This window comes from Mus caroli, chromosome 7, assembly GCF_900094665.2.
Source record: "Mus caroli chromosome 7, CAROLI_EIJ_v1.1, whole genome shotgun sequence".
Classification (NCBI taxonomy): Eukaryota; Metazoa; Chordata; class Mammalia; order Rodentia; family Muridae; genus Mus; species Mus caroli.
In genome coordinates, this window is record NC_034576.1 from 122222072 (window position 1) to 122247584 (window position 25513).

The 25513-nt window shown below is 43.1% G+C and overlaps 1 protein-coding gene across 1 annotated transcript in view; it reads right to left on the bottom strand.

Annotated features, from left to right (window-relative positions):
* Dnah3 (dynein axonemal heavy chain 3) overlaps positions 1-25513 on the bottom strand; it is a 163931-nt gene extending 138418 nt beyond the window's left edge. Inside the window, exons 1-14 of the mRNA XM_021168736.2 lie at positions 25394-25513; positions 20637-20741; positions 19914-20136; positions 16770-16851; positions 16231-16408; positions 15167-15356; positions 13194-13389; positions 9430-9555; positions 8451-8646; positions 7871-8050; positions 3076-3212; positions 1330-1435; positions 966-1144; positions 396-580 (exon numbers count right to left, since the gene is read on the bottom strand). Of these exons, the coding sequence (XP_021024395.1) occupies positions 396-580; positions 966-1144; positions 1330-1435; positions 3076-3212; positions 7871-8050; positions 8451-8646; positions 9430-9555; positions 13194-13389; positions 15167-15356; positions 16231-16408; positions 16770-16851; positions 19914-20136; positions 20637-20741; positions 25394-25423 (2113 nt within the window). The 5' untranslated portion in view covers positions 25424-25513. The remainder of the gene's footprint in view (positions 1-395; positions 581-965; positions 1145-1329; positions 1436-3075; positions 3213-7870; positions 8051-8450; positions 8647-9429; positions 9556-13193; positions 13390-15166; positions 15357-16230; positions 16409-16769; positions 16852-19913; positions 20137-20636; positions 20742-25393) is intronic.

The window sequence follows — 25513 nt, forward strand, 5'->3', positions numbered from 1 at the left end:
CAGGTTCTGGCCATCCACAGGTAGACCATATTAAAATTATAGACAAAGGAAATGACCGGTTTATCAAAAGACTCTGCATTTGATACTAACTAATCATGGACATCAGGCATTAGATACCAACATAGGGGACTAAAAACTGTAGGTCAAGCTTCTAGATGTATATTCCTTTTGCTCAACAAGATTACTTTCATGTGATTCAAATTCTTGTGTATAAGAGTATAAATTAGTACATCTAAGATGTGGGCATTTGGAAACCAGCTTTCCTAACACTAGGTAGTGGGATTTCTTGAACCTACTTTCTCCCAAATTTTTATTCTTAAAGTATAAATACATCACATTTTCATATTTATAGAGAAACACAAGCATGCGCGAGCACACGTATGGCACAGACTTACTGGGCAAGTCTGCATAATCCATCAGGAACTCAAGCCGTTCACTTGCATCTCTGAGTTGCCTCCTGAGCTTGAACACAGTAACATCACTGGATTTCTTTAAGTATTCGATGAGTGCTACTAGCTCCGCAGTATTGGCAGGGATCTCACTGACTTTGTCAGCAATGGTGCCGTACTGATTGCAAATGCTACAGAGAAAAAAATGGTCATGACCACCATCATCACCATCGCCATTGCTGTCACCATCATCACCACCACTACGACCACCATCACCATCATCTCCTTTACAATCACTATCGCTACCACCACCACTACCCTCACCACCACCACCACTACCGTCATCATAATGTGCATATCTAGTTTACACCAGTGTGGAGGTCTGTGGTTGATGTGAGAAATCATCCTCCTTTGCCTCTCTGCCTTCCCAAGCTGAAAATATAGGTGGCATACCACACCCAGATGGCACGTAGGTGAGTTCCGGGAATCCAAACTCTAGTCCTCACACTTGCGTGGCAAGAGCCTTAACCACTAAGCCATATGCACAGCCCGATATTTTTCCTAGAATTTTTATACCTGGTATTGGTTTCCCGGTTTACATTCACTTGATACAGAATCAAATTGTCTTTAAGATTTTGGGCTCGCTCACAGAGGTCATAATTTAGGAACACGGCATCAAGACAGAACATGGCCAAAGGCACGGTGATGTGCATGGATGCAATTTCATTTTTCCTCTTTTTTATGCTATTGATACTCTATAGAAAGAAGCACATTCATAATTTAATCACTATTTGAGCTCGACTCCTTGCCCAGAGCCTCTTCCCCTTGGCCAATTCTAGTCCCACACTAAGCTTGGTGCTTGTAGCAAAACACTGATTTCTCAACAAACTGACTGTAGCACATGAGACCAGGGTGTGACACTCTAAGTGGCATCTCTTACCGTCACAAAGTCCTCAATTTCATGTTTTTCTTTCAGGAATTCACGGATGCCCTGCTCTGCCATGTTGTCCAGCAAGTCATCATATTTCTTGTATACATTTAAGTATCTTTCGTGTTGAAGAACACAGCACAAAGCACATAAACACAGGTCAGGGAATTAGATGAGCGAGGGAGGAACTAAGATAGGTAATAGTACTTAAAACAAGAACTCAAACCAAGAAAGAACAATAAAATGAAAATATAATTAGAAATTCAGGATTTTAGCTTCTAATCCCAATCTTGGGACTTCCTTTCTGCACAAGTTTAGAGAAGATACTTAGCTGTTTTTTTTTAAGACCAGCATTGCGTTTTTATTTTAAGTGGCTATAAAAAACCATATTTTATAACGTTATAATAAACCCTAACTATAATAAGAGATGTAGAACAATTAATGCTATGCTGACGTATAGTAAATGTAAAGCAAGCATCCTCACTCAGCTTTCTTTCTAACCCCCAAATTCTATGCCTAGTTTTCAGATGAAATTTGGAATTAGGTAACTTAGGTCATATGGAATTAGATTCATCTGTTTTCAGATCGTGCAGGAATGGTTGGGTAATCTTCTCCCAACTGGATGATACATCTAGGATGGTTTGACTTAAAATAAGTTTGGGTTAACATAAAGATGGTACTAAGTATGCAGAATGGCTTGGTGGAACCCTGAGGTACACTTCTAAGTGTCAAACAATCCCACAGATACCCTGGGACTGAAGAGAAGCCCTAGCACTGCTGTCAGTGTAGAAAGAAGTGGATGTGTAAGACCCATGAGCAGGGAAGCCTCCATATAAAACACACCAAGGCAGGATTCCAAACGTGAGACTGGTTTCTACACAGATAAAGCAATGTTCTCAATTGAAGGGATTTTGCCCCACATCTGGAAACACTTCCAGTTGTCACAGTAGGGCAGTTCCTCTTGGCATATCATGGTACAGCTGAGTATTGTGCTACACATCCCAGCATATACAGGATGGTCTCAGCCCCCACAACAGAAAGTTCTTCCCTCAGAATTGTTAACTAAACACATTTGCATCAGATTCATTTGCTGGCAAACTGAGTGGTCACTGTTTTAGAATGATCTCGTCATGTGACTTCCAAACTTAAGATGCGTTTAGAGGGAAATATTTTATGTGGAAAGCTGTCCTACACTGATGTGAGCCTATTGGTTGAGACCGTTCATGGGTTTCATGACCTGTATGGGTTTCATGCAGGTGCACACCTGCAATCCTGTTATTTGGGAGGCTGAGGCAGGAGGATCATGGTTTGGGGACCTGGATGAGCTACATAGTGAGAACCTGACTCTAAAACAAACAAAACCTGAAATACAATTGCAAGTTTCACAGGAGAATTAAAAGTTGGTTGTCCCAGATCTTGCAGGATATTATTTTTCTAAATTCCAGAAATCTCCAATGACCCTGTGGATATGGATTTTTTTTTTTTAAGGACCAGCAGGATCTGCACCTGAACTTGAGTCTTGGCTTTCCTATTTATTTCAGCTTAGCAGTGGGAAAGTTACACTCTCCTGTCTGTAAAATGCGGATGAAGTCAGACAGTCATACAGTGTGGGTAAGGACTGACCAGTGTTCTTATCCATGTGTTTCAGTGTGTGTGTGTGTGTGGGGGGGGGGCAGGGACTGTTTGATGACGACCGAGAATCAACACTAGAAGCTTTATAGCCAACTCAGTTCTAAAGAGAGAGCAAAACCAACTTACTTGTAAGGTCCAACTTGATTTTTCTTAAATACCTCTAAAGTCTGATCCAAAAAATCTGAAACAAGGCTTTCTTCGGGGTTAACAGTTCCAAGAATCATGCTGTAGCCTTTCAAATCCGGGAAGAGTATAGATTCCACCTGAAGAACAGAAGTCACTCTTAGGTACGGACTCACACGGATATAAGACGCCAAAGGCTTCCTTCCAACACAGGCTCTTGCCTGTGGACTCGATTCAGGGGTGTGACTGTTTGTAGTTTTGCTTTCGTTCCTCTTGGCTACTGGTGGAACTGCCCTGCTGTCCGTCTACCTCTCCATCTTCCTTCTCCCCTTCCACTTTCCCACTCTCTCTTGTCCCTTCAGCTTCTGTTCCTTTCCCATCTCATGCTCTTAGAGAATTCTTCTGGGCTCCCAAAGGCGGTGGGTTTCTCTGTTTAATTGTTCACCATTTGATCTGTTTGGTACTCATCACTCTTGAAATTAAATGACGATTCAATAAGCTATTCTAGGTGACCCTGGAAGTATAAATACTATAATGGAATAATTTATGTGTAAATGCTTATGTGTGTTCATTTGTGTGTATGTGTGTGTGTGTGTGTGTGTGTGTGTGTGTGTGTGTGTGTGTGTGTGTGCAGGTACATGTTGAAGCCAGCGGTCAACCTGGGGTGTTATTCCTCAGGAAACATCTACCTCATTTTTTGGCACAAGGTTCCTTACTGGGACCTGGCTGTCTATTAGGCTAAGAATGGCTGGCGAGCAAACCCAAGGGAACTTCTTGTCTTTGCAACCCAACTGCAGCCCTTGGATTATAAGCATGTGTCATCATGCCTAACTTTTTACACAGGTTCTGAGCATCCAACATAGGTCCTTATACTTAGGTAACAAAAACTTTACCAATTACACTATTTCCCCAACAACCTAAGTGGCTGGCTTTATTTGACATGTACATTGTTGTATTCTCAGGCCTAGCAAGAGCCTTGTACTTAGTAAGTGCTCAATAAATAGCATGCAGAAAATGAATAGTCTAATGGTACTGCCCTCCTCCCCACTACTTCCTTCACTCCTAATCAGAACTGAGGACTGGGTTCAAAATCTGATTTCATCACTAACAGTGCTGCATGCCAAGGACGTCACTGCTCACTGAATCTCTCACCTGTATAAAATAGAGAGGTGCTGGGTTATACTCTTAGCTTAGAAAAAAACAAGAACAAATAAAAGAACAATGCCTCCATCTCGCTGGTGTATGCCTGCATTTGTGTAGATGTGTGCACATGTGTGTACCAGGTATGGGTATATGTTCACAGAGGTCAATATTAAGTGTTTTCCTTGATCACTCTCAACTTTATTTTTTGAGACAGGGTTGTTTGTTTGTTTGTTTGTTTGTTTGTTTGTTTTGTAGCCCTGGCTGGCCTAGATTTCACCTGCTTCTGTGCTGGGTACACAGGTATATGCCACTCACTACACAGCCTGAGACAGGGCTATTTTTTTGAATCAGGGTCTCTCACTGAACCTGGAGCTCATCTATCGGGTAAGTTAGCTAACCACAGAGTTTTGGAGAACCACCTGTCTGCACACTCCCATCCCATTTTTATTTGTGGGGTACTTTATAATTGCCCCCCAAGCACAAACTCTCCAACTCTTTAATGGTATATGCATGTGTGTCCCCAAGAGTACTTTCATGTGCATGGCTCCTACAGGCTGTAGAGTCCCTTCCAGAGACTCACTACCATATCACAGGGCTTTGTCTGCTTTGATAATGTTTAGTGACTGGACTCAGCAAAGATCTTCAGACTGCTCTCCAAGGTTCTATGCCTTATAAATTACACATCTGCCTTTTAGGAGATAGAGCAGCAGTTTAGAAAGGGTGGAACTGAGTGCATGTGAGCTTGGTCCTCCTTGGGTGACAAGCTTTAGACTGGTGGAGGACAACTTCTTTGTTGTAGATATGTTGTAAGCAAAGCCTGAAAGCAAGAAACAAGACTGCCATTGGTCCAGGGCCTGGGCAAAGGGGCCCCAGGGAAGCACAGCTGACATCCTCCAGGCCTTTCAATAGATTCCGTGTGAATGGAATTGTGGAGCTTGTGTTGGGAAGAAGTCTTGAGTGAGAGAAAGAAATTCTCCTTGTGGAGGTGATGTGGAGGTTCTCCTGTGTCCAGTGGACACTCTGAGATGTAAACAAGAATGATCCTGTTCTATGCACGAAACTGTAACTTTCTACCTATCCTTTCAGCTCTCTGATTCTGCACTCTTGGTCTCCCCACCATGTTCAAGGATTCCCCCATATCTATCTCTGATGTTGGTATTGCCTGTAATGCTGAGTGAGTGGATTCCTCCATCAAGGCAAAGGCTGGCCCAGCAGCCTCTTTCCATAGTCCTGTATGCACTCTCCTCATAATGAAAGGAACACAAGAGAGATACATGGGGAACTGAGGGTGGGTAGATTATATTTCATTGTATACATATACAGAATCCTCAAAGAATGAAAAGTTAGAATATAAAGGTAATATGGTGCCATGGGGAAGATGCCCATTGCAGTTCTATGTGCTACATTTTGCCTCTCATTTCATTCAACTTTGATTTCTGCATCTCTTTCACCCCTTTCACTTGAGTCTGGATTTTATCAGCCTTGTCTTCCTGGTTGGTACTGCTCAGGCCCATGGCCCACACTATTTATTTTGGTTTCCTTCAGTAACTCTTTCTCACTGATACAATTTCCTTTTTACAGCTCAAATGTTATTTATGGTTTAAATTATTACTGGGGTCTGGGGATGGCTCAGTGAGTAAAGTGCTTGCCACATAAGTTCAAGGACCTGAGTTTGGATCCCCGGGACCCATGTATATGCTGGGCACAATGAGGTGTCTGTGATTCTGGTACTGGGACGGCAGGCAGGAAGAGCTCACAGGCCAGCCTGCCTAGAGGAACTGAAAAGCTCCAGGTTCAGTCAGAGATTCTGTCCCCAAAATAATGTCCAGATAGATTAAGAAGACATTTAACCTTTGTTCTCCACAGACATGCATGCACACACTTGTATCACATATATGTGTATTTATGTAGATAGGTACACACACACCCACATAAACAAATACAACACACACACACACACACAGAGCTGAATTTCAGCTTGAAACTTTTTCAACTTATTGTAATCCCTGATGGGGCAAGGCATAGGAGATATCCATTCATCTGCTGCTAGTTTTACGTGTATATCATAGACATTCAACCCTACAGACTATAATATAAATTTTTGCGATTAAGTTCAAAGCAAAAAGCCTGAGGTTTTGGGAGGAAGGTGGTACTGCAGACATTAGAAGAGAACCCAGTGCCTGTGGTTTCTTTCCATAGTTTAGTAACAACATGATTTGTATGTATGTAGGGCTGGCTTTTCAACCTGCTAGAAACTGTGACCTCTGAGTCCATCATTGTGGCATTATAATACACTCAGTCCAGTACCAGTTCCTGCCAGGCTGTTTGCAGTGCTGATGGAAGCCCAGAAGCTGACTTTCCAGCTCCAGCTCCAGCTCCAGCTGCTTGTAAACACTGCCAGTCAACAGCAGAGACACAGACTCAAGGGGTATGTACTTCATGTGTCCCCAGCCCCACACTTATCCCTTCAAGTTACAGTCTTCTCTTTCATTTTCCTTTGCAGGGATGTTGATTGTAAGACAGGTGCTCACTCCTTCCCCTTCTATTTCCATGTTCAACCAAGCTTGGCTGATATCAAAATTCCAAGCACAGGGGTTGCTGGAGAAATTAGAATCTTCATGTCACAGGCTTCTCCATAAACATAAACTGTGTATGTCTGTGTTTGCATGTGTGCATGTGTGCATATTTGTGTGTGTGTGAGACTCCTTTCCCACTTTACCTAATGTCTTTTCATTTCTGCATGCCTGTATGTGTGAGGGTGTGGATGAAATCATGTGTGTTCCTCTATTGTTCTCCATCTTACTTTTTAAAACAGGGTTCTCACTGAATCTAGAGCTCACGAATTCTGCTAGTCGAGCTGGCAGCAAGCCTCAGTCCTAACTCCACCAATCTATCCTGTGCCAGGATTGTAGGCACATGGCACTGAGCCTGGCTTTAACACGGCTGCTAATGATTACATTTAGGTCCTTAGCTTCGAGTGTGTGTGTGTGTGTGCGTGTGTGAGAGAGAGAGAGAGAGAGAGACAGAGAGAGAGACAGAGAGAGAGACAGAGAGACAGAGAGACAGAGACAGAGGAAACAGAGGCAGAGAGAGACAGAAACAGAGATCTCCTAGGTCCCTTTCCTATGTGGAACTAGACATGGGTCCTCTTGTCATACCAACCACACAAAGGGAAATAGAAAAACATTAGGTCATGTAGGCAAAGTTTACTTGTGATTCCACTCTGGAAATGAAGCTCAAAATAAAGAGCTTGAGCCAGGAAAGGAAGGGTTTTCTTCTCTTCCTAGAACCCTACAGTGGCAAACAAACCCATGGATGCCGTGGAACCTCAAAACACAAAGCAATATCTATTTTTGCTTAAATCTTTGGCAAAATTCATGCCAGCTCATCTTCAAAGAATTTTTAACCCATGTAGGATGCCTTGGAAATTGTCTGTTCCCTTTTGGGTGACATACAAAGGCAGAAATTTAGGAGGGATGTAGGAAAGACCTATATTAATCTTCCTCAGAACAAGGAGGTGCATTGAGGATGAATCCCAAAGATAAACTGCCTAACAGAATAGCACATGGACCATGATGTTGCAACCAGCCATTTGATTATTTAGTAACAAACTCAAATATAAAAATATAAATGAACGATTAGGCAAAAACTATACCTTGGGGATCCCATCAGAATTCTTAATAATTTCCAAGAAGGAATTCTTTATTAATTGCCAGCAGTCATCAAAAGTTGGGTTGAAGACAATAATGGGATCTCTCACTTCAAGTTTAATCATTATTAGCTGAGGTATAAAGAAGTCCATCTCTTGGTAAGGCTCCTTAAAATCATTTCCATCCTTTAGGAGATACAAAATATATCAGGTTCTGCTATCCATTCATAGTGTTATCCTAGCACTGAGAAAGGACATCGGCATGCTTAAAATCGAGTCTTCCCTGTCGGGAGCTTATGCCTTCTCTAGTTCCCAAGGCCTTTCCATGGGATAGCTTATTTTAATCCATGGCTCCTGTCCTATTTCTAAATCCTTCCTGCCCTTCAAAATGATCTAAAAACAAGAACAAAAACAAAAACAAACAAACAAACAAATCTCTTGTAAGTCTCCCTGCTTCCTTCACTTGTTAATTTCCGTATTTCTACTTCTTTCACGTTATTTTATCTTCCTCTTAGAAAAAATTTTCACCCTCCCTTTCTGTTGTCTGTTATAAACTTGAGGAGAGGGTATGGACTCCCCTACAAACCTTATGTATCATGAAGAAAGAAACGAGGTCCCTGAGGGACTTAATGACCAACTCTCGGAGCTGTAGGGACATGAAGGAAGCAACAGAAGCGAAGTATTCCTCAATGTTTCGAGAGGAGTCATAGTCATTCTTGGGAGCGAAGTGAACCCAGTGTTCCTTCTGGGTCACAAAAAGCTGGGCACAGGTGGGGATCCATCTACCGAGACAGGAGAACACCCACCTAAGTGGCTCTCTGAGCTCTCGGAGCCTAGGAGGTTACTAAAGCACACTTCTGGGAGTGACCTTATCTCCAGGAGGATTGATGGAAGGGGGAGGAACGTTAACAGTGTAGAACCACAGGCTGGAGGCTCAGCTAAATGAGCAAGAAGGAAGAAGCCTCCAGCGCTTTCTCTTTCTGCTTCCTGGCCACTGTGTTGCGAGCCATTTAGCTCTCACAGTCTCACCCCATCATGATGGGCAGACACCTCTGAAAATATGAGCGTCTTCCTAAGTTGATTGTTCTCTGGTATTTGTTACAGCAAAAGACAGCCTGACTGATAATCTCATCACTTGGTAGTGTCTTTGGTTCTGGATATAGTACTGAATGCATTTGCTAAAGAAAAGGATTTGCCAAAGGATTGCCTAATGTCTGAAGCCTCCCTAACTTTGGAACTTGAGGCTACTTATTTTGGGTCATTTCAATGCAAGTCATTCCAGTACCTTATGCCTTAGCATCAAGAATGAGAGAATCACAAGGAAGACACAAGGAGAGTGGTATCCTGACCAAACATGGTTCTGAAAAGGCAGAGGGAGTGTGGGAGGGATGGGCAGAGAGGGCTGTTGGATATAAGGTTGCCAGAGGATAGGCACATGACAGGGACAGGTCAAGAAGGGATCGTGGGAAGTCAACAAACTTCCCATCATTTCTGGGGGGAATCAGCTCTCGTTTTTAGGGAGGTTTAACCCTTTAGAATCCCGGGCTTCTGCGGGAGACACTGACTTGGTGAGTAGAATATGACGCGCCTCCCGGCAGTGCTTCTGGACCACCTCCTTGTACTCGTGAGGCAGCAAGGGCAACTTTCCAGCCAGTAAGTCTGCTGTTCGAACAAACCTGAGGTTTTGAAATCTGCCAGAAGCGAGGGAGAAATGCCACAGTAAGAGACTAATCCATCCAGTGGGGTAGGTTCAAAGGACACATGTTCTCAGTTTTTTGAATTCTTAAGCTAGACTAGTACCCCCTAAGCTAGTGATTCTGGGCAGTTTCAGGGGGTTCAGAGGGTAGTGGGGTGGGTAGAGAAGCACAGGAAGTAATGAAGACCCCCCAATCCCTCCATTCTCTGCTGTCCAAACTAAAACATTGCCCAGTGCTACTGCATGACAGAGGCATCATTCACAATTTGCTCTGTGTGAATGCTGTGCCCTGGAATTGAGCATGTGAAAAGAAGCAGATGTTCATGGACCACTTCTGATTCTTCTCTGCACCAACCCAGCAGGGAGGTAAGCCCAAAGCTTCATTCATGATGGCTTTGATGAAGCTCTTTGGAATTCTCTCTCCTCTTCTTCTCTTTCCTCCTCCCTCTTTCTCTGTTCCCCACCACTGTGTGGGGAACACACACACACACACACACACACATGCACGCACGCAAGCCAGAGGTCAACTTTAGCTACCTTTCCTTGGGGCTTTTTTGTTTGGCTGGTTTGGTTTTGGTTTTGGTTTTTTGAGACAGAGTTTTCGGTATAACCCTGGCTGTTCTGGAACTCACTCTATACACCAGGCTGGCCTCAAACTCAGAAATCTGCCTGCCTCTGCCTCCCAAGTGCTGGGGCATCTTGTTTTTTAAAGACAGGGTCTTTTATTGGCCTGGAACTTCCTGTCTCCACCTCCCCATTTGTAGGATTCCAAATGTGTGACATCATGCTGGCTTTTTACCTGGGAGCTGAAGGGTGAACTCAGGTCCTTATGCTATGTGCATATTTGCTAACTAAGCCATTTCCCCAGCCTTGCTGCTGGAGTTCCTATGATGAGTTAGTTACATATGATTGCTCTTGACCAACACTGCTCACCCTTTGATCAGGTTCACCAGACAGCCCTTATGTATCTATGCTTATACCGTGTAGACACACCGAATATTTGCTGAATGAAAGGGTGACTCCTCATCCCTCCTAGTTGTTCCTTTTTTCCTCCTCCCATTTCTCTGGATCTGTGGTCACTCTGCCACTTGCCACATCCCACAAGTTGATCATATAGGAAACACAGTAATGTGTAATTTCCTTGACAAATCTTTCCCCTTGCTGACTTTGTGCCCCTGATTTTTCTAATCGGTTGAAATGATTCATTAGCCTGACCTTTCAGTAACCTTTCCCATCTGATTTGTACCCTTTCTTGAGGAGCCCATTAAAAAAAAAAAAAAGCCATACTCTCTCCCCTTTCCCACAGTAACTAATAGAATGGTTAAACAAAATATGGTACTGCCAAACTATGGAATATTATTCAGTTACAACAAGAAATGTTACTGATATTTCCTTCTCTGTGAATGGAAGTTGAGAACATTGTATTTAATTCAGAAACCAGACCATGTATTATATGATTCAGTATATATTACACAACCAGAATCCGAAGATCTACTGAGATAAAGAAGACTAGTGGTTTCCAGGAGCTGGAGGGGTGGATTGGATGTGAATAACAAACATGTCCTTTAATTAGAAGCTGACACAAACTTGTGACAAACATCAAAACTACTGTATGTGCACTGTAAAGGGGTGAGCACGGTGGTTTGAATGAGAATGTCTTCTGTAGGTTCTTGTACTTTAACACTTGGTCCCCAATCAATGGCACTGTTTGAGAAGACTCTGGAATACCAAGGAGGTGGGGCACTGCTGGAGGAAGTACATCACTGTGCAGGGTAGTTTCATGTCAACTTTGCACAGGCTAACGTCATCTGGGAGGAGGGAGCCTCAGTTAAGAAAATGCCTCCATAAGATTCAGCTGTTGGGCATTTTCTTACTTAGTGGTTGATGAGAGAGGGTCCAGCCCATTGTGAGTGGTGCTATCTCTCTGGGCTAGTGATCCTGGGTTCTATTAGAAAGCAGGCTGAGAAAGCCATGGGGAACAAACCTTAAGCAGTGTCCCTCCATGGCTTCTGCATCAGCTTCTGCCTCCAGCTTCCTGCCCTATTTCAGTTCCTGTCCCGACTTCCTTTTGTAATGAACAGTGATATAGAAATGTAAGCCAAATAAACTCTTTTTCTCTCCAAGATGGTTTTTGGTCATGGTGTTTCATGTCAACAAGAAGAAGCCTGACTAAGACAATCACTGAGGACAGGTCTTAAGGGTTTCTAGTCCCACCCCACTTCTCTTCCCTCTGTTTTCCATGTGTGGATAGATCATGATCATGTGACTGCCTGATCCTGCCACTATGCTTTCCTTGACTGTTGCCATGTCTTCGCTGCCATAAAAAACTCTATCCTTTTGGAACCACAAGCCAACACAAACCCTTTCCTCCCTGTGTTACTTATAATCGTGACCTCTATCACAGCAACAGAAAGTGAGTTTTACAGTTGCTCTTTTATATCTGTGGGCAGTGCATTGCATGGATTCAGCCTTTAGTGTGTATAAAATTATTCTGAAAAATGCTTTTGTACTGAACAGATACAGATTTTATTCTTGAAATTATTTCCTAAACAATCCCTGTAGCATAGTACTTCCATTGTCCTAGGCAGGATGATTGCTCTGGAAATGATTTTAGCATATGGAAAGTATGAGACTGTGGAGATACTAGAGTATTTTATGTAAGAGGCTTGAGAGATCATGAACTATAGTGTCTGGGGTCCTAGAAATAATCTCTTTATATAACAAGAGTCAGCTGTGTATCTCAGGTTTGGAAATTTGAGAGAAAAATGGGTCTCCTCTCCATCTCATCTAGATTCCTATAATTCCTAGAGTGAATATAATTATTGATAAATACAACTGAGAGACTATGACTTGCCAACTGAACTCCACAAAGAAAAACAGATCCAAGCCTTTAAACGTCTCAAAAGGAGAGGGAGATAAGTAAGTGTAGAATTGTAATTTAGGGTAACAAGTGCCACAATGCATGTAACAATGAACTAATTCCTCTTGGGTACTGAAGTTTTATCAGGTACTAAGTACTTTGCATGGACCGAGTTACCTATTTCTCTTAATATCCCTAGAAAGCAGAAACATCTTCTTGTTTCAAATGTAGAGACCAAGAAGGCAAGGCCCAAAGGTGAAAAGCAGCACACCCATCTACCTGCAAAGCAGAGATGAGATTTGGACACAGGGCAGGAGAGATGGCTCAGTGGTTAAGAGCACTAGTTCCAGAGGTCCTGAGTTCAATTCCCAGCAACCACATGTTGGCTCACAACCACCTGCAATGGAATCCAATGCCCTCTTCTGGTGTGTCTGAAGATAGCTACAGTGCACTCATATACATTTAATTAATTAATTAATTAATTAATTAATTAAAAGATTTGGACACAAACGGAATGGCTCAAAGTGTGAGTTATTACCCACCATGCTCCTGTGCTGACAGACAGGGGGAATGTATTTGGGGAATGCAAAGGAGGGCTTCTTATACCCGTAGGTAGGCTCATGTTCACAACTCACACATTCTGTCTAGGGATCTCGGTTGGACCCACTCTACTGCCGAACAAGAGCTGCTCACACTGCACCATATCGAAGAGGTTCACTTCTGTGCTGAACAATAAAGAAAGGAAACCAAAAGGCCAGGAGCCAATTCCTTACTCTGCAAACCACAGTTCTTTGAGTTTGTACATCATGGGATTCACTGTGTGCAAATGCTCCTCATTCCACTTCTTGGTACTTTGGTAGATGTTGTGCCAGGGCACAGGGGCCCGGATCACTCTGTGAGGAAACAATCGAGGGATGCTCTTGATGAACAGCCTTTTCTTTTCCATTGGGTCCATGAGGATGTAGTCAACTAGAATGAAGAGAAAGGATCCCCTACTAGGCATGGTCTTTAAACATCCTGAGCTCCTAGTTTCATATACTCCAAATGGAAATTGGTCTCTGGTCATTTACACCCCAAAAGGCCTCCTCTTTGGCTGGGTCAGGGGTAAGCTGTTATATGTGAATTAATTGGGGGCAGTAATTCTGTTGGTATATGTTATTTTCTTTCTGAAGATGCATCACTGCAAGAAGTGTGACTTCCCAGTGCACTAGCATTTGCTGTACTCCATTAGTGATTGACTTATCTCACCATGAGAATCACACAAACATATAAATTAATACCATAAGCAGCACCAGATACTTATAAATGGAAATTTAGACATCAAATGTGTTTTGTTAGAAAAGGAAAATTGTTGAGATTTTTGTCGGGTGCCAATTATGCTGCACCCTGAAGAATGAACATGAGTTTATTAGAGGAAGAACACTGGGGACAGGGGGATGTCTCAGATAGACATAAAGCGTCAGACGGTCTGGTCAAGGAGCTGTGAGCTAGGCTGTAGCAGATATGTCAGGTACAAAGTGGTGAGGCAGGTATATAGCCTGAGAAGCAAGGTGGAGCTAGAAGCAAAAGACCTTACATGTTTCTTCTTGGAAATGGTTTCTGTGTGATAATAGACAGCCATTACACTGACCTCTTTAGACAGTAAAACAGACATAGCTAGATGGTTTTGGTAGACATGCAATAACAAGGCAGAAAAATAACAGGGTCACCTTTCCCCTTTCTCTCTCATATCATCTGTCCGTAAATGCTTCCCAGTGTGGTCTGTCCATGACACTGGGTTCAGGGTAGAAGGGAGCAAGGAGCAGTGATGTGCCCATCACTACCCAAAAGCTAATGGTTGAAGAAGGAGCCCAAAGCTACAGATCTGAGAGGACAACAGCACAGAAAAAAAGGCCCAGGAGGACTTGTAAAGTAGGATCAGATGAAAGTAGAGGTGCTAGACTGCAGAGGAGGAAGGGATAACAGAGGAGAAGGGAGAAAACCCTTCGGAGAACAGGCAGATCTTGAGCTACATTTTGAAGGTTGGGTACCCACCATGTGATGTCTGTGTCTATTACATCCATGTCACCTGAAGCTTATCAGTCATGAATCTTGGGCTTTACCCCAGATGCACAGCTACTAAATCAGAACCTGCTTTTTTTACCAAGATTGTCAGGCCACAAGCATGCCTATTTGAAGATGGTTAGTTCAAAAGTAAACCTTAGTGAGGGTGCCTGGGATGGGGAAACATTTGCATCAAAGGTTACATAGTATTCTGGGGTGAGTTCAGTGAAATCAGGGTGGTGACGGATAAATTGGCGGTGTGATGGTTCATTTTGACTGTCAGTTTGATTGGACAGTGCCTGAGAGATTAGTAGGGCATGCTCCTGGTTGTGTCTGTGGGGATGCTTCCAGAGACGATTGGCATGTGAGCCATTAACTGAGACCTGTCTTGGTTGCAGATAGGGACCATCTAATAGGATGGAAGCCTGGATAGAACAAAATCCAAAGGGAGAAACCTGTTGGCACACACATGTTCTTTCTCTCCTCTCTGCTCCCTGAGTGAGCAGCTCAGTGGCGACACGTGCCCCTGCTGGGTGATACTCTGCTCCATCACAACCTAAACACAATAGAGGTAGCTGAACCATTCCTCCTTTGAACTGATTTTTCCAGCTACCTCATAGCAGCAATAACAAAGCAGAGACACACAGAAGAAAGGCAGTGCCCTTTGTGTAGGAGCTTCTTGCCCACTGAAGCCCAGACTTACCAATGCTTTTCATGAGGCTATAGTAATAGTCACTTTCCTTCTCAGACCTAAGTGAGACTTGAAGGGGTTCAAGGGCTGGAGTTGTCAGTAGCGGCTTAGGAATCAGTTTGTAAATTCGCATCATCACCTCCTCGTTCTCCGGGGCAATCATGTCTTTTCGGATACCATTGGTCAAATAGTAGTAATATCTCTTCCGGAAATGAAGAAAGAAAAAGGTAATGACCAAATGGTGGTGCCTATCTATTCCACCCACCAGCCAATCCACCATCAAGCAGCCCACGGGCCATTCACACAGCAGCCATCCACCTCTTCTGCAGGTCACTTCACACACATTGCATACGACAAGGCCATGGGCAGGATCTTCTCACTAAAGGGAAAGAGAACTGCTCAGCTCTGAGTATCTTAGTTTTCCTTATAGGAGATGGAGCTCGTATAGAGATTCCTCTCATTTTCAAAATGCATCCACAGGCTGCATCCTGCTTATGGTTGATAAGGTTGCCAAAAAGTAAAAAAAAAAAAAAAAAAATACAGGTCAGGTGGTGATGGCGCACGCCTTTAATCCCAGCACTTGGGAGGCAGAGGCAGGCGGATTTCTAAGTTCGAGGCCAGCCTGGTCTACAAAGTGAGTTCCAGGACAGCCAGGGCTATACAGAGAAACCCTGTCTTGAAAAAAACAAAAACAAACAAACAAAACAAAACAAAACAAAAAAACAGAACACAATTGGCTCACTTACACAAAAGATCTTCTCCGCTGTTTATCTGAAGTTCAGATGTAACTGAGCGCCCTTCTTTGTGTGGCAAAAATTCAGTCACCCACCATGGGCTGCCATGTGGTGAACTATGTACTCGAAAGCTCCAGTTTCTAAGATCTGCACCTCCATGTGACCCCCATCCCCAAGTAGAGAAAGCAATCATACACACATCCAAATCCTCAGTCTCTGTGGTGGAATTTGGACTTCAGTCTTCTTTGAACATTCCCCAGGTGACTATCATTTGCTCTTTAGAATCACTCAGATGCCGAGATACTGTTTGCCAAGTTGGGAGAGGGGCACAGTAGGAAGTACCTCCAGGTCTAACTCAGATGGCTTCTGCTCTTTACTTTCTATTTCCATCTCCTGCTGCAACATCACATCCATCTGTTGTTCTGGACTCATGGGTCTGCTTTCTGGGTGGGTCACACCGGAGGAGTCGGTGGTGTTCTTTACGCTCAAGGAGGATGAGAATTTGCATACAAACGGCATCCTGAAAAGTTGTTACAGCTCATCTCTTAGGGGTCCCCACAGAGGCAACTACATTTTGTAGGCTCTACTTTTCCAACCTGAGGATGGCAAGGGAAGCCCCTCTCCTTTATGTCATCTAGTGGCATCTGATGTGTGCATGTCAGATGACCCAGATATGCAACACTTCACATGCTATAAACACTGGCTTTACTCAGTCCATTAACCTACTTTTATAGAGAGCCTTGAAAAATGGTGGAGGAAATGGACTGCGTGTGTGACCATGCTTTGAAGACAAGAAGCAGACTATGGCTTGAATGAGACCATAGAGCACCTTGCTTCCACCCAATCTCCTCTATTCTATAGCGCTCATAGTGACACCTTACCTGGTAACATCATCCTTGGCTTTGAGGTTGAACTTCATTTTTTTCTTGGAGGGCTCTGTTGAGGTTTTAGATGCTGTGAATGCTGTGAGAGTGGAGAAAGAAAGACATCAGGGATGGGCAGCCTTGAGCCATTCTCTGTCTGCTGGGATGTGGCCCTTGGGGATGGTCTTAGAGAACAGTAAGGGAGGGAATGTGGTGGGGAGTGATGAGGAAGGAAAGGTGGGTTCTGGTTACCTGTGTGGCTCTGAAGAGGCCACCTAATTAATCCTGGTCTCAGTTTCTCAGTTCTAAGATGAAGGTGAGCGTGCCTTCCACTTATCCATACATTTAACGACTACTAACAATTTCCTCCTTAATTCAAGGCCTAACATTCTATTTTCTAAGCAGTAATTATATTATTTAGTACTTGTTGTAAAGTAGACTCAGGCTTTTGTACTCAGTGAATTTATTTTTTTTAAAGGAAAATTTTATGACACTCACAAATTAAAAAAAAAAAACCTGTATCATCAAGTATATAATAGCTGCAAATAAGCCATTGTCATTTGCAACAAGAAGAAGGTAAGTACAGATAAATTTAATATTTGATACAAAAACAATTTTAGTAAATTTTATCTGGAGACCATTACTTGCTAAAGATACTTAGCCTGAGAAAATGAAACATAGCATAGAAATGTTAAAGACATATTTGTAACTAAAGCGACACTTTGAGAGACTTGGGGATTAGATGCCCTCCTTTTAAAATGAGAACTCAAGAGATCCATTGATTTCTTTCAGCATAAAATGTTACTCTGAGAATATAGCAATTTCTGGATAGAGTCAGAGACAATGATCCCGAGTGAGGTGACCCAGACACAGACGCACGTTGCATGCTTCCTTTTCTATGTGTTCATTCGCTTTTAAGTTTCAATACTGGTATTTCTATCCAAATAACTGTAGAGGTTAGATAGCTAGTTAGGGCACAGGAGGGAGGAGGGGATCTCCCAAGGAAGGGGAAATAGAAAATAGAACTATAAAGAGATGAAGAGGAAACTGGATAGAAGGATCAAATTGGGGAGGGGATAAGAAGGCAGAGTAAAGGAGGGAATGTGGGGAGGGGCAACACTAAAGGACATTTGAAAAGTCGCATGGAAACCCCCTACTGCAGAAGCTTCCTAGGATATCTGTGAAAGAAATTGAAAAGGAGTCACTGTATAATAGGGGAGGCAAAGCCTCAACAAGACATACAAGTGTATCCTCGGGTGTTGGAAATGGATTTTATCTTGTTGAGTATTGAACCAAAGGTATGCTATAGACCTCTGCAAACATTGCAGGCTATTGTCAAGACGACTGGTCATTCTCCACAACCTGAAAGTAAAATCCCATTGCTGAGGACACCACTTACTTATGTCATCAAACATGGAGAGATAAAGCTGGTACCCAATTAGGAGCTTAGCCTAACCTGAGTCGTGTTCATGATGCTACAAGTTACTCTGCATGCTACTGAAGGAGAAAAATCAATAGTCAATATCATCTAGCTGTAAACCTTGTAACATAGAACAGAAACTTGCCTACTAGACACAGTGGTGTAACTATGGCACAAATGGTACAGCAATAACCATTTTTTTTAAAGGATGGATTTAAGGTCAATCCCATGAGATGAAACCCATTACCTAATACTGCTAAGGTGACTAAGAACCCAAGATTAGCTAGGTCATGGGCCCTAAAGGGGAAACCTGCTACTATTATTCTACTAAAGGAACATAGCAGTAAAATGTCTAATGACACATTGCTATACCTACACATGAGGCCTTTCTCAAGCCTCATCAGAGACGCTTCTTCTTGTACTACATGGCAATTAACTGAGAGACTCACAACTGGACAATGTGCATAGAGCAAGAGCCTTTAGACCACTCAGTCCTAAATGGGTTGTTTTAGTCAGACCCCTATCCTCAAGATCAGAGATCTAGGTGACAGAGGGGGCTGGAAGATTGTAAGAGCTAGAAGTGATGGTTGACACACAAGGAAATAGCATCTTCCAGACACCACAGGGCTAATGCACATATGAACTCATGTGGACTGTGACAGCATACACAAGACCTGCACAGGTTCAAACCAGGAAAAAAAAAATCCCAGGACTAACAAGACAAGTGAACACAATGTCTGACTTGAATCAAGAGGGAAATTTTGCAATTGATTTTTGTTGGGAAAGGGAAGTCAGTTTTCTGCAATGGATTGTTATTGGGTATTTAAACCACGTGCTAAGGCAGGCTCTGTGGCCAGGAGTAGCTGGCCACCACAAAGCAAACTCTCTGGGTTTCGTTTTTGTTTCACTGTTGTTGCGCATGCACACGCACGTGCCTGTGCTTTGTTATGTTATTTTTGTCTCGTTTTTTCCCTTTGTTTTGGTTTTTTTTTTTTTTGAGAGAAAAAGAACCTAAAGAGTTGGGTAAGTAGGGAGGTGGGGAGGATCTGGGAGGCATTGGGGGAGGGCAAATGATAAAAATGTACAAAAAAAATTTAATTACAAAAAGATACATTGATTTCTAAAACAGGATGAACCCTCTTTACATACTGAATTTGTTACTTTTTTTTTTAACCTCAGACTTTCCAATTTCCAGAATGAGATTAAAATATTTCTGTTGTCTATAAGCTACTCAGGTTATATATTTTGTTATGGAAACTCAGACTTAAACAAGAATTATAGTATTAGCAGTTGGAACTTGAAACACAAGTTTCTAGGTGTTGTGGGTTGCCCTGATGTTGTTTCCTAGGTATTTAGGTGACTATGGTCTTGGTTTTGACACCTTGGTTACATGATTGTGAGAGATCTTGAGCTTGAACTACACAATTAAACCAAATACAGAGATCTGATCTAGAGAAACAGAGCGATGATGACTGGGATTTGCTTTAAGTCATGTCATTTTGGGGTAATCTGTGATGTAGTCATCTGTGATGTAGTTTAAGTACATTAAGCAGTGCTGGTGTTTCCAAATAATGTACAAACTTTAGCCATTAGAGTAATTTCCATTTCATAGGTAGGGAACGTGAGGCTCTATGAAACCATTCAAGTTTAGGTTCAACCAAGGGGCAGAACCAGAATCAAAACCCAGAAGTTTCACTTCGAAGCTCCCTTCTGCACAAAATATGGCATGTTCTTACAAGTACCTAGTGGCAGTCCTTGACCGGTCTTGTCCCTAGGGATACTGATGGTGACTGGTTGGTAGACCTTCAACAGGTCTTTCAGCTTCATGTCTCGAGCTGTCAAGGAGTAGTTATTGCCAATAGAGTCACTGGGTCCACGGTGGTGATCCTGTTCTTTGAAGGGCACAGCCAGGGTCCAGGATGTGCGTTGCATCAGTGGGGGATAGAAGCTGTGTGACATGACAGTCTGTGAGGGAAATAATGTAAAGGAGACATAGTCAGAGACAGTGAGCCTGGGCTCTGCTCCCACTGAGACCAAGTTTCACACACTATATGCCGTGTTTCTACCTTTCACTCTCTCTGGGGAAATACTTTGTGCATTGATAACCTCTGTCTACCCAGTGGAAGATATCTGAAGCCAAGGAAAACAGCTAGTATTCAATACCCAAGAGTTAGGCAACAATATGTTTTTATTCTTCACAAACATGGTGAAAGGCATGTAACTACTCTTATTTTACAAGTGAAGTTTCTGAAATAGAGTTTCTTTTACACAGTGGGTAAAGGGCAAGGCCAGATGCAAACACAAACCTCTTTATGGCATATAGCTGCAGTGTCTTCTGGTGGCAAAATGGCGAGAGCTACTGATTCCACTTGCCAAGACTAGAACCCAATGAGTCCCCCTACAGGTGAGGTGTGTTCCTCAGATCTCTTCCTTCAGCAAAAGAGCTGGCAGCCGTGGGCACTAACCTTATAGAGTTCAGATGGCTCCTCATTGGCAGACACAGGCAGAGGCGGCAGCTCTGGCCGTGCCTGGGAGTGGCTCATGTGATGTACAGAGTCACTCTTGTCAAGCTGTGGGAATAGGAACAAAGTCACTCTTCAGGAATTAGGACAGGTTTGTGGGCTCAGGAGAGGGTGAGAACTGCAGAGGTTCCTCGTCATTTTATGCACATGGTACTGCTCAAGCCCCTCCATCCACCATAAATGACTAATTCCATTTTTAAATCATCAACCTGTCTCTTCTCCAACACCTCCTCGGTGACTTTTCTTCTATGGACAATGTTTATTTTCCTACCCCACAGGGAACTCCAAGTTTTGAGTGTGTCTATTACCCAAGCCTGGGTAGGATTCTTTTAATTTTTATTCATTTATTATTCACATTAGTAATAGTACTATTGACTGTGTACATGGTATGTTTGAGTATGTGTGTATGTGCATGCGCATGTGTGCATGCATTCTTGCGTGTGCATGATTTGATTATGCACGAGTGCGCTATGATGTGTCCTGTGTTGTAAATCAGTGGGCAATTTTATGGAATTGGCTCCCTTTTTCCACCTTTATATAGGTTTGAGGGATTGAATCTGTGTCACCAGGCTTGAAGGACAAGCTCCTTTAATGCTGAGCCATCATGTGAGGCCCCCCCAAAGTGGATAGCTTTTAAAAGTTGACTCTTGCATTTCACATATACAAAGTTTTGATTAAAAACATACTCAGGCAATGTTTTGGTATCCTCTATGTTTAACAAGCATGTAAGCAACTCTCTGTGATTCCTTTAAGAAGCACGAGTGTGGGAGTCACCTTTCATCACTTGGGTGTGAGCCTCAGATGGGTGTGATCTTTTATCTCCTGCAGATGCTCTCAGTCCCCATGTGCCTCTCCTGAACAGAGCTGAAAGCGGTTGTACATTGAACAGCATTGCATGAAGTTTTAATCTGAAGACTCGGCCCCATTATGCAAGACAGGCCCTTCATCTGAGGTGTGACAGAGACATGCCATGTCATCTCATCACTGGGGTGTGTTGATGGAGAAATCTGCTATTCTTCACTTTCAGGATAATTTGAAGGATTTTTAAAGGGCTAGTGTTGGTTCTGACTTCAGCTCTAGAACGTGACTTTGAACTAGCTCTGGTTAAGATGAGACACTGTGTTAGAGATTTATTCACTTGGGTCTGCACATTATGCCATACAAGATTGCTGATGCAGACTCGGGTGGAAGAAGGACATAGGATTCCCTATTAGCCATGAATCACCAAGCCTAACTAACCCCTCCCTGATAACCCTTAACCTCTATTAACTCCCTGCCAGGAGCTCCTATATCATTAAATAAGCAACATTATCTACCCAAATTCCAAATGATTGTATGACAGCATGCACAACCTTAAATAATTTTTTTTTTGGTAACCCATTCTAGCTGATCAAACCAAGACCCAGAATGATGGGTATCATATCCCAAACACACAAGAGGCAGACTTGTCCTTTAGGGCAGCAGTTTTTAAACGTGCATCATTCTTCACCCCAGAAATGTCAGTAATGGCAAGAACCCCTTAGTTGGCAAATTACTCTAGGAATGTTAGGGGTCCAAAACTTAGCTGAGAACATGCAAAGCCATGATCACAGATGTATTGTAAGCTTCAGATCTTTGAAAACATGAAATGGATTCACTGATCTCATAGTGTTTCTCCAAAGGCTGCTATCGGTCAATGGTTGGCCATTGGGTATTTATTCAGAACCTCTTGGTGCCCACCCCAAGCCTGATGCCCTTGAGAACCGGTGACCTTGTTATTTTCTTCTTATAGAACTTGGCATACTGACTTATTTTTATTGTTGAATGACTACATTTTTTTTTGAGATAGGGTTTATAACCCAGGCTGGTCTCAAACTCAAAATCCTTCTCTCAGCTTCTGAAGTATTGGGGTTCCAGTCATGACCCATCGTACACAGCTTTAATATGCTCATCAAAATCACTGACTGCCTCTTTGTCCTTTACCTCAATCTCAAGGACCCGAGAGTCAACCAGTCATCTCCAAGAATTCTCTCTTCTATGACTGAAATCTATGCCACCTCTGCATCAATGCCCTCAACGAAACAGGAAAAAAAATCCCCAAACCGACTAGAAATGATCATCCACATCCGGTACAATACCATCCAAACAAGAGTCTGGCAAGCGCCGGGCGTGGTGGCGCACGCCTTTAATCCCAGCACTCGGGAGGCAGAGGCAGGCGGATTTCTGAGTTCGAGGCCAGCCTGGTCTACAAAGTGAGTTCCAGGACAGCCAGGGCTACACAGAGAAACCCTGTCTCGAAAAACCAAAAAAAAAAAAAGAGTCTGGCAAGCGTGTTTCCTGTTTCTTTCAAGGGCTCAGATGTAAAGTATGTATCGGTGACTACGTTAGGGCTGTCTGCATAGTGTCTTTGCATGCAAGAAGAATTTGTGGTCAGAGGAAAACTCTCCTCTGGCTTAGACTTTAAAATCTGTTTCAAATAAAAACTTCATTAAAGGAGCAACAAACACCACCAGAGCAGAACATCTTGAGTAAGTTACAACAAAAGCAGGGATGAGCAATTAACTCCTCCCCCCCCCCCCACCACCACCACTGAAGCCCTGACCTTGTGGAGCCAGAGAAGATCGTAATAGTATCTGGAAGGGGGCTTGGTGGTTGTGCTTTTGTTCACTATGGGACAAACCGGATTTTGGTGCCGAGAGCACCTGGGAAGCTAATCCTCCCACCAGAAGAAAACAGATACAGTCCTGCTGGGAAAATCTGCTCTACTCCAGTTTTAATCTATGTGACAACATGTGGCTGATCCTAGCCTCTGGCTCTGAGCGTGGAACCAATCAGAAGGCTCCATGTTCCTATCTATGGTGATCAGCTAGACGATGGCATGTGGATCAAGCTTTCGAGCTGAGTACATCCTTGTACTTTTGCCAGAGCTACAGAGAAAGGCACACCCTCTGTCATTAGGGTCATTGACTGAGAAGCAGCTTTTGCCCAGAGTTCCCAACAGTCATCTCTGCCTGTCATGAGGAACATGTGCCTTAAAATAAAGCAAAATAGAAGCCAGCAAAGTCACCAGAAGGAAAAAGCATCTCATGGCATCAGCAGGAACTCATGGCATCAGAGGGAACCTTGTGTCTAACTTGGATGTCTTGGTTATCAGAACCTATAGATTCTTTGAGGTGTGGGGCACATTGAATTATACTTCTACCTTCTCAGCCTGAGAAAGGGTGAGTCTAGTGACAGACATGAACACAGTCGACTCAGAAAGCTCAAGACAGAGAAAAGAGACACCATAGCTCACAAACAGACAAAAAAGCCCTTCTCCAGCTAACGAAAAAAAGCAAACAGTGGGCAGGTTGAAGAGCATGAGACCTCTGCATCCATCCTTAAGCTAGATGCTGGGTGCAGACTAAGGCATCCACAGAGAAGCCTGCTGAACACAGGGCCATGATAAACAATCAGCGCAGGCAGGAAGGAATCGGTTCCACAACACAGCAGGGAGTTTTCTTAACTAATTTTGGATAAGAATTTTCTGAGGGAGAATTTCTGATGGGCGTAGATGGAGAGTCTTATAACAGCTTGCTCACTACACAAAATGGTGTGCTAACAACATGAATGTCTAAATGTCTCCTTTGATAAGTTTTAGGGAGTTCTCATTTCAGAGCACAGGCTTGGATACATTAACAGATCTAATTTACAAAGTGTCTACTTTAAATGCTCCCCTGGGTACTTGAAGTGACAACCTAGTGAGTGGGTCTTGGCATCTTGGGCTTTCTCCCCCACCCTCTCTCAATATTCTTACATCTGGATTGGGTAGAAGTATGACTTTGGGGCAGTTTGTTTTTAAGGTAAAATCCACTAAGCACCTCTGGCTAGTCTCACCTGCTTGGCTTTCCAAGTGCCAAGTCTACTGTCCTAACCCGGTATAGACGGTTTATTTCTGAGTGCACATGATGGCTTTCATGGATCTGCTGCACTAGAATCGTTCCTTCCTGAGTTAAAAATAGAACTCTTGGCTCTCTACCATCATGCTCCAAATCTGGATCGGAGTAGTCTTTGAGGGTGTACAGTCTAACCTGCCTCATCTCCCAAAGCTGTAAGATTACAAGAGGGAAGCTCTGAGCCTATGGGTTACTAAGCTTTTTAATTTAAAAATTATTTTTAAAACTTATAATGTCTGTGTAGGTGTGCATGTCCACGTGGGGGTCAGGTGACCTACTTGAACACAGTCCATCTTACTCCCTTGAGATCAGGTTTATCACTGAACCTGGAACTAAGAAAGTGGCCAGCAAGCCTCAGGGACTACCCTGTCTCTAACCCTCACGCCTTACTACCACCAACTGCAGTTAGAGCTGTATGCTTCCATGCCCATTTTAACATAGGTGCTGGGATATGAATTCAAGACCTCATGCTTGTGCGGCAAACATTCTTATCCACTGAGCCATCACCTTCCCAGCCCAAGACTATGCCCTGGAATATGCTAATGTGCAGCCAAAGATGGGGCCTGCCTGCTGGAGCACAGAGTCTAAGGGCATTGGAAGGGAAAAAGACAGTAGGTTCTAACTCTAAACGTTCAGAGTAAAATTTTAAAACACAACATATTTTCTATGTCAAAGGAATCTAACATGGCAATCTCTCTGTGTGAAATGTCCCTCCTCCCACCCACTCATTTCCCTACATGTTGAAGACACAAGTACAGAGAAACGTGCCTTAAACTTCACACCTACCTTCTGCGCTGAGCAATCGGTGTCGCTCATGACGCCTGTTCTAAGTGTATCGATTGAAGGAAGAATAGAGAGTTCTCAGTTTCTCTGAGGATCAGTCTCTTCCATACAGCTGCTTTGAAA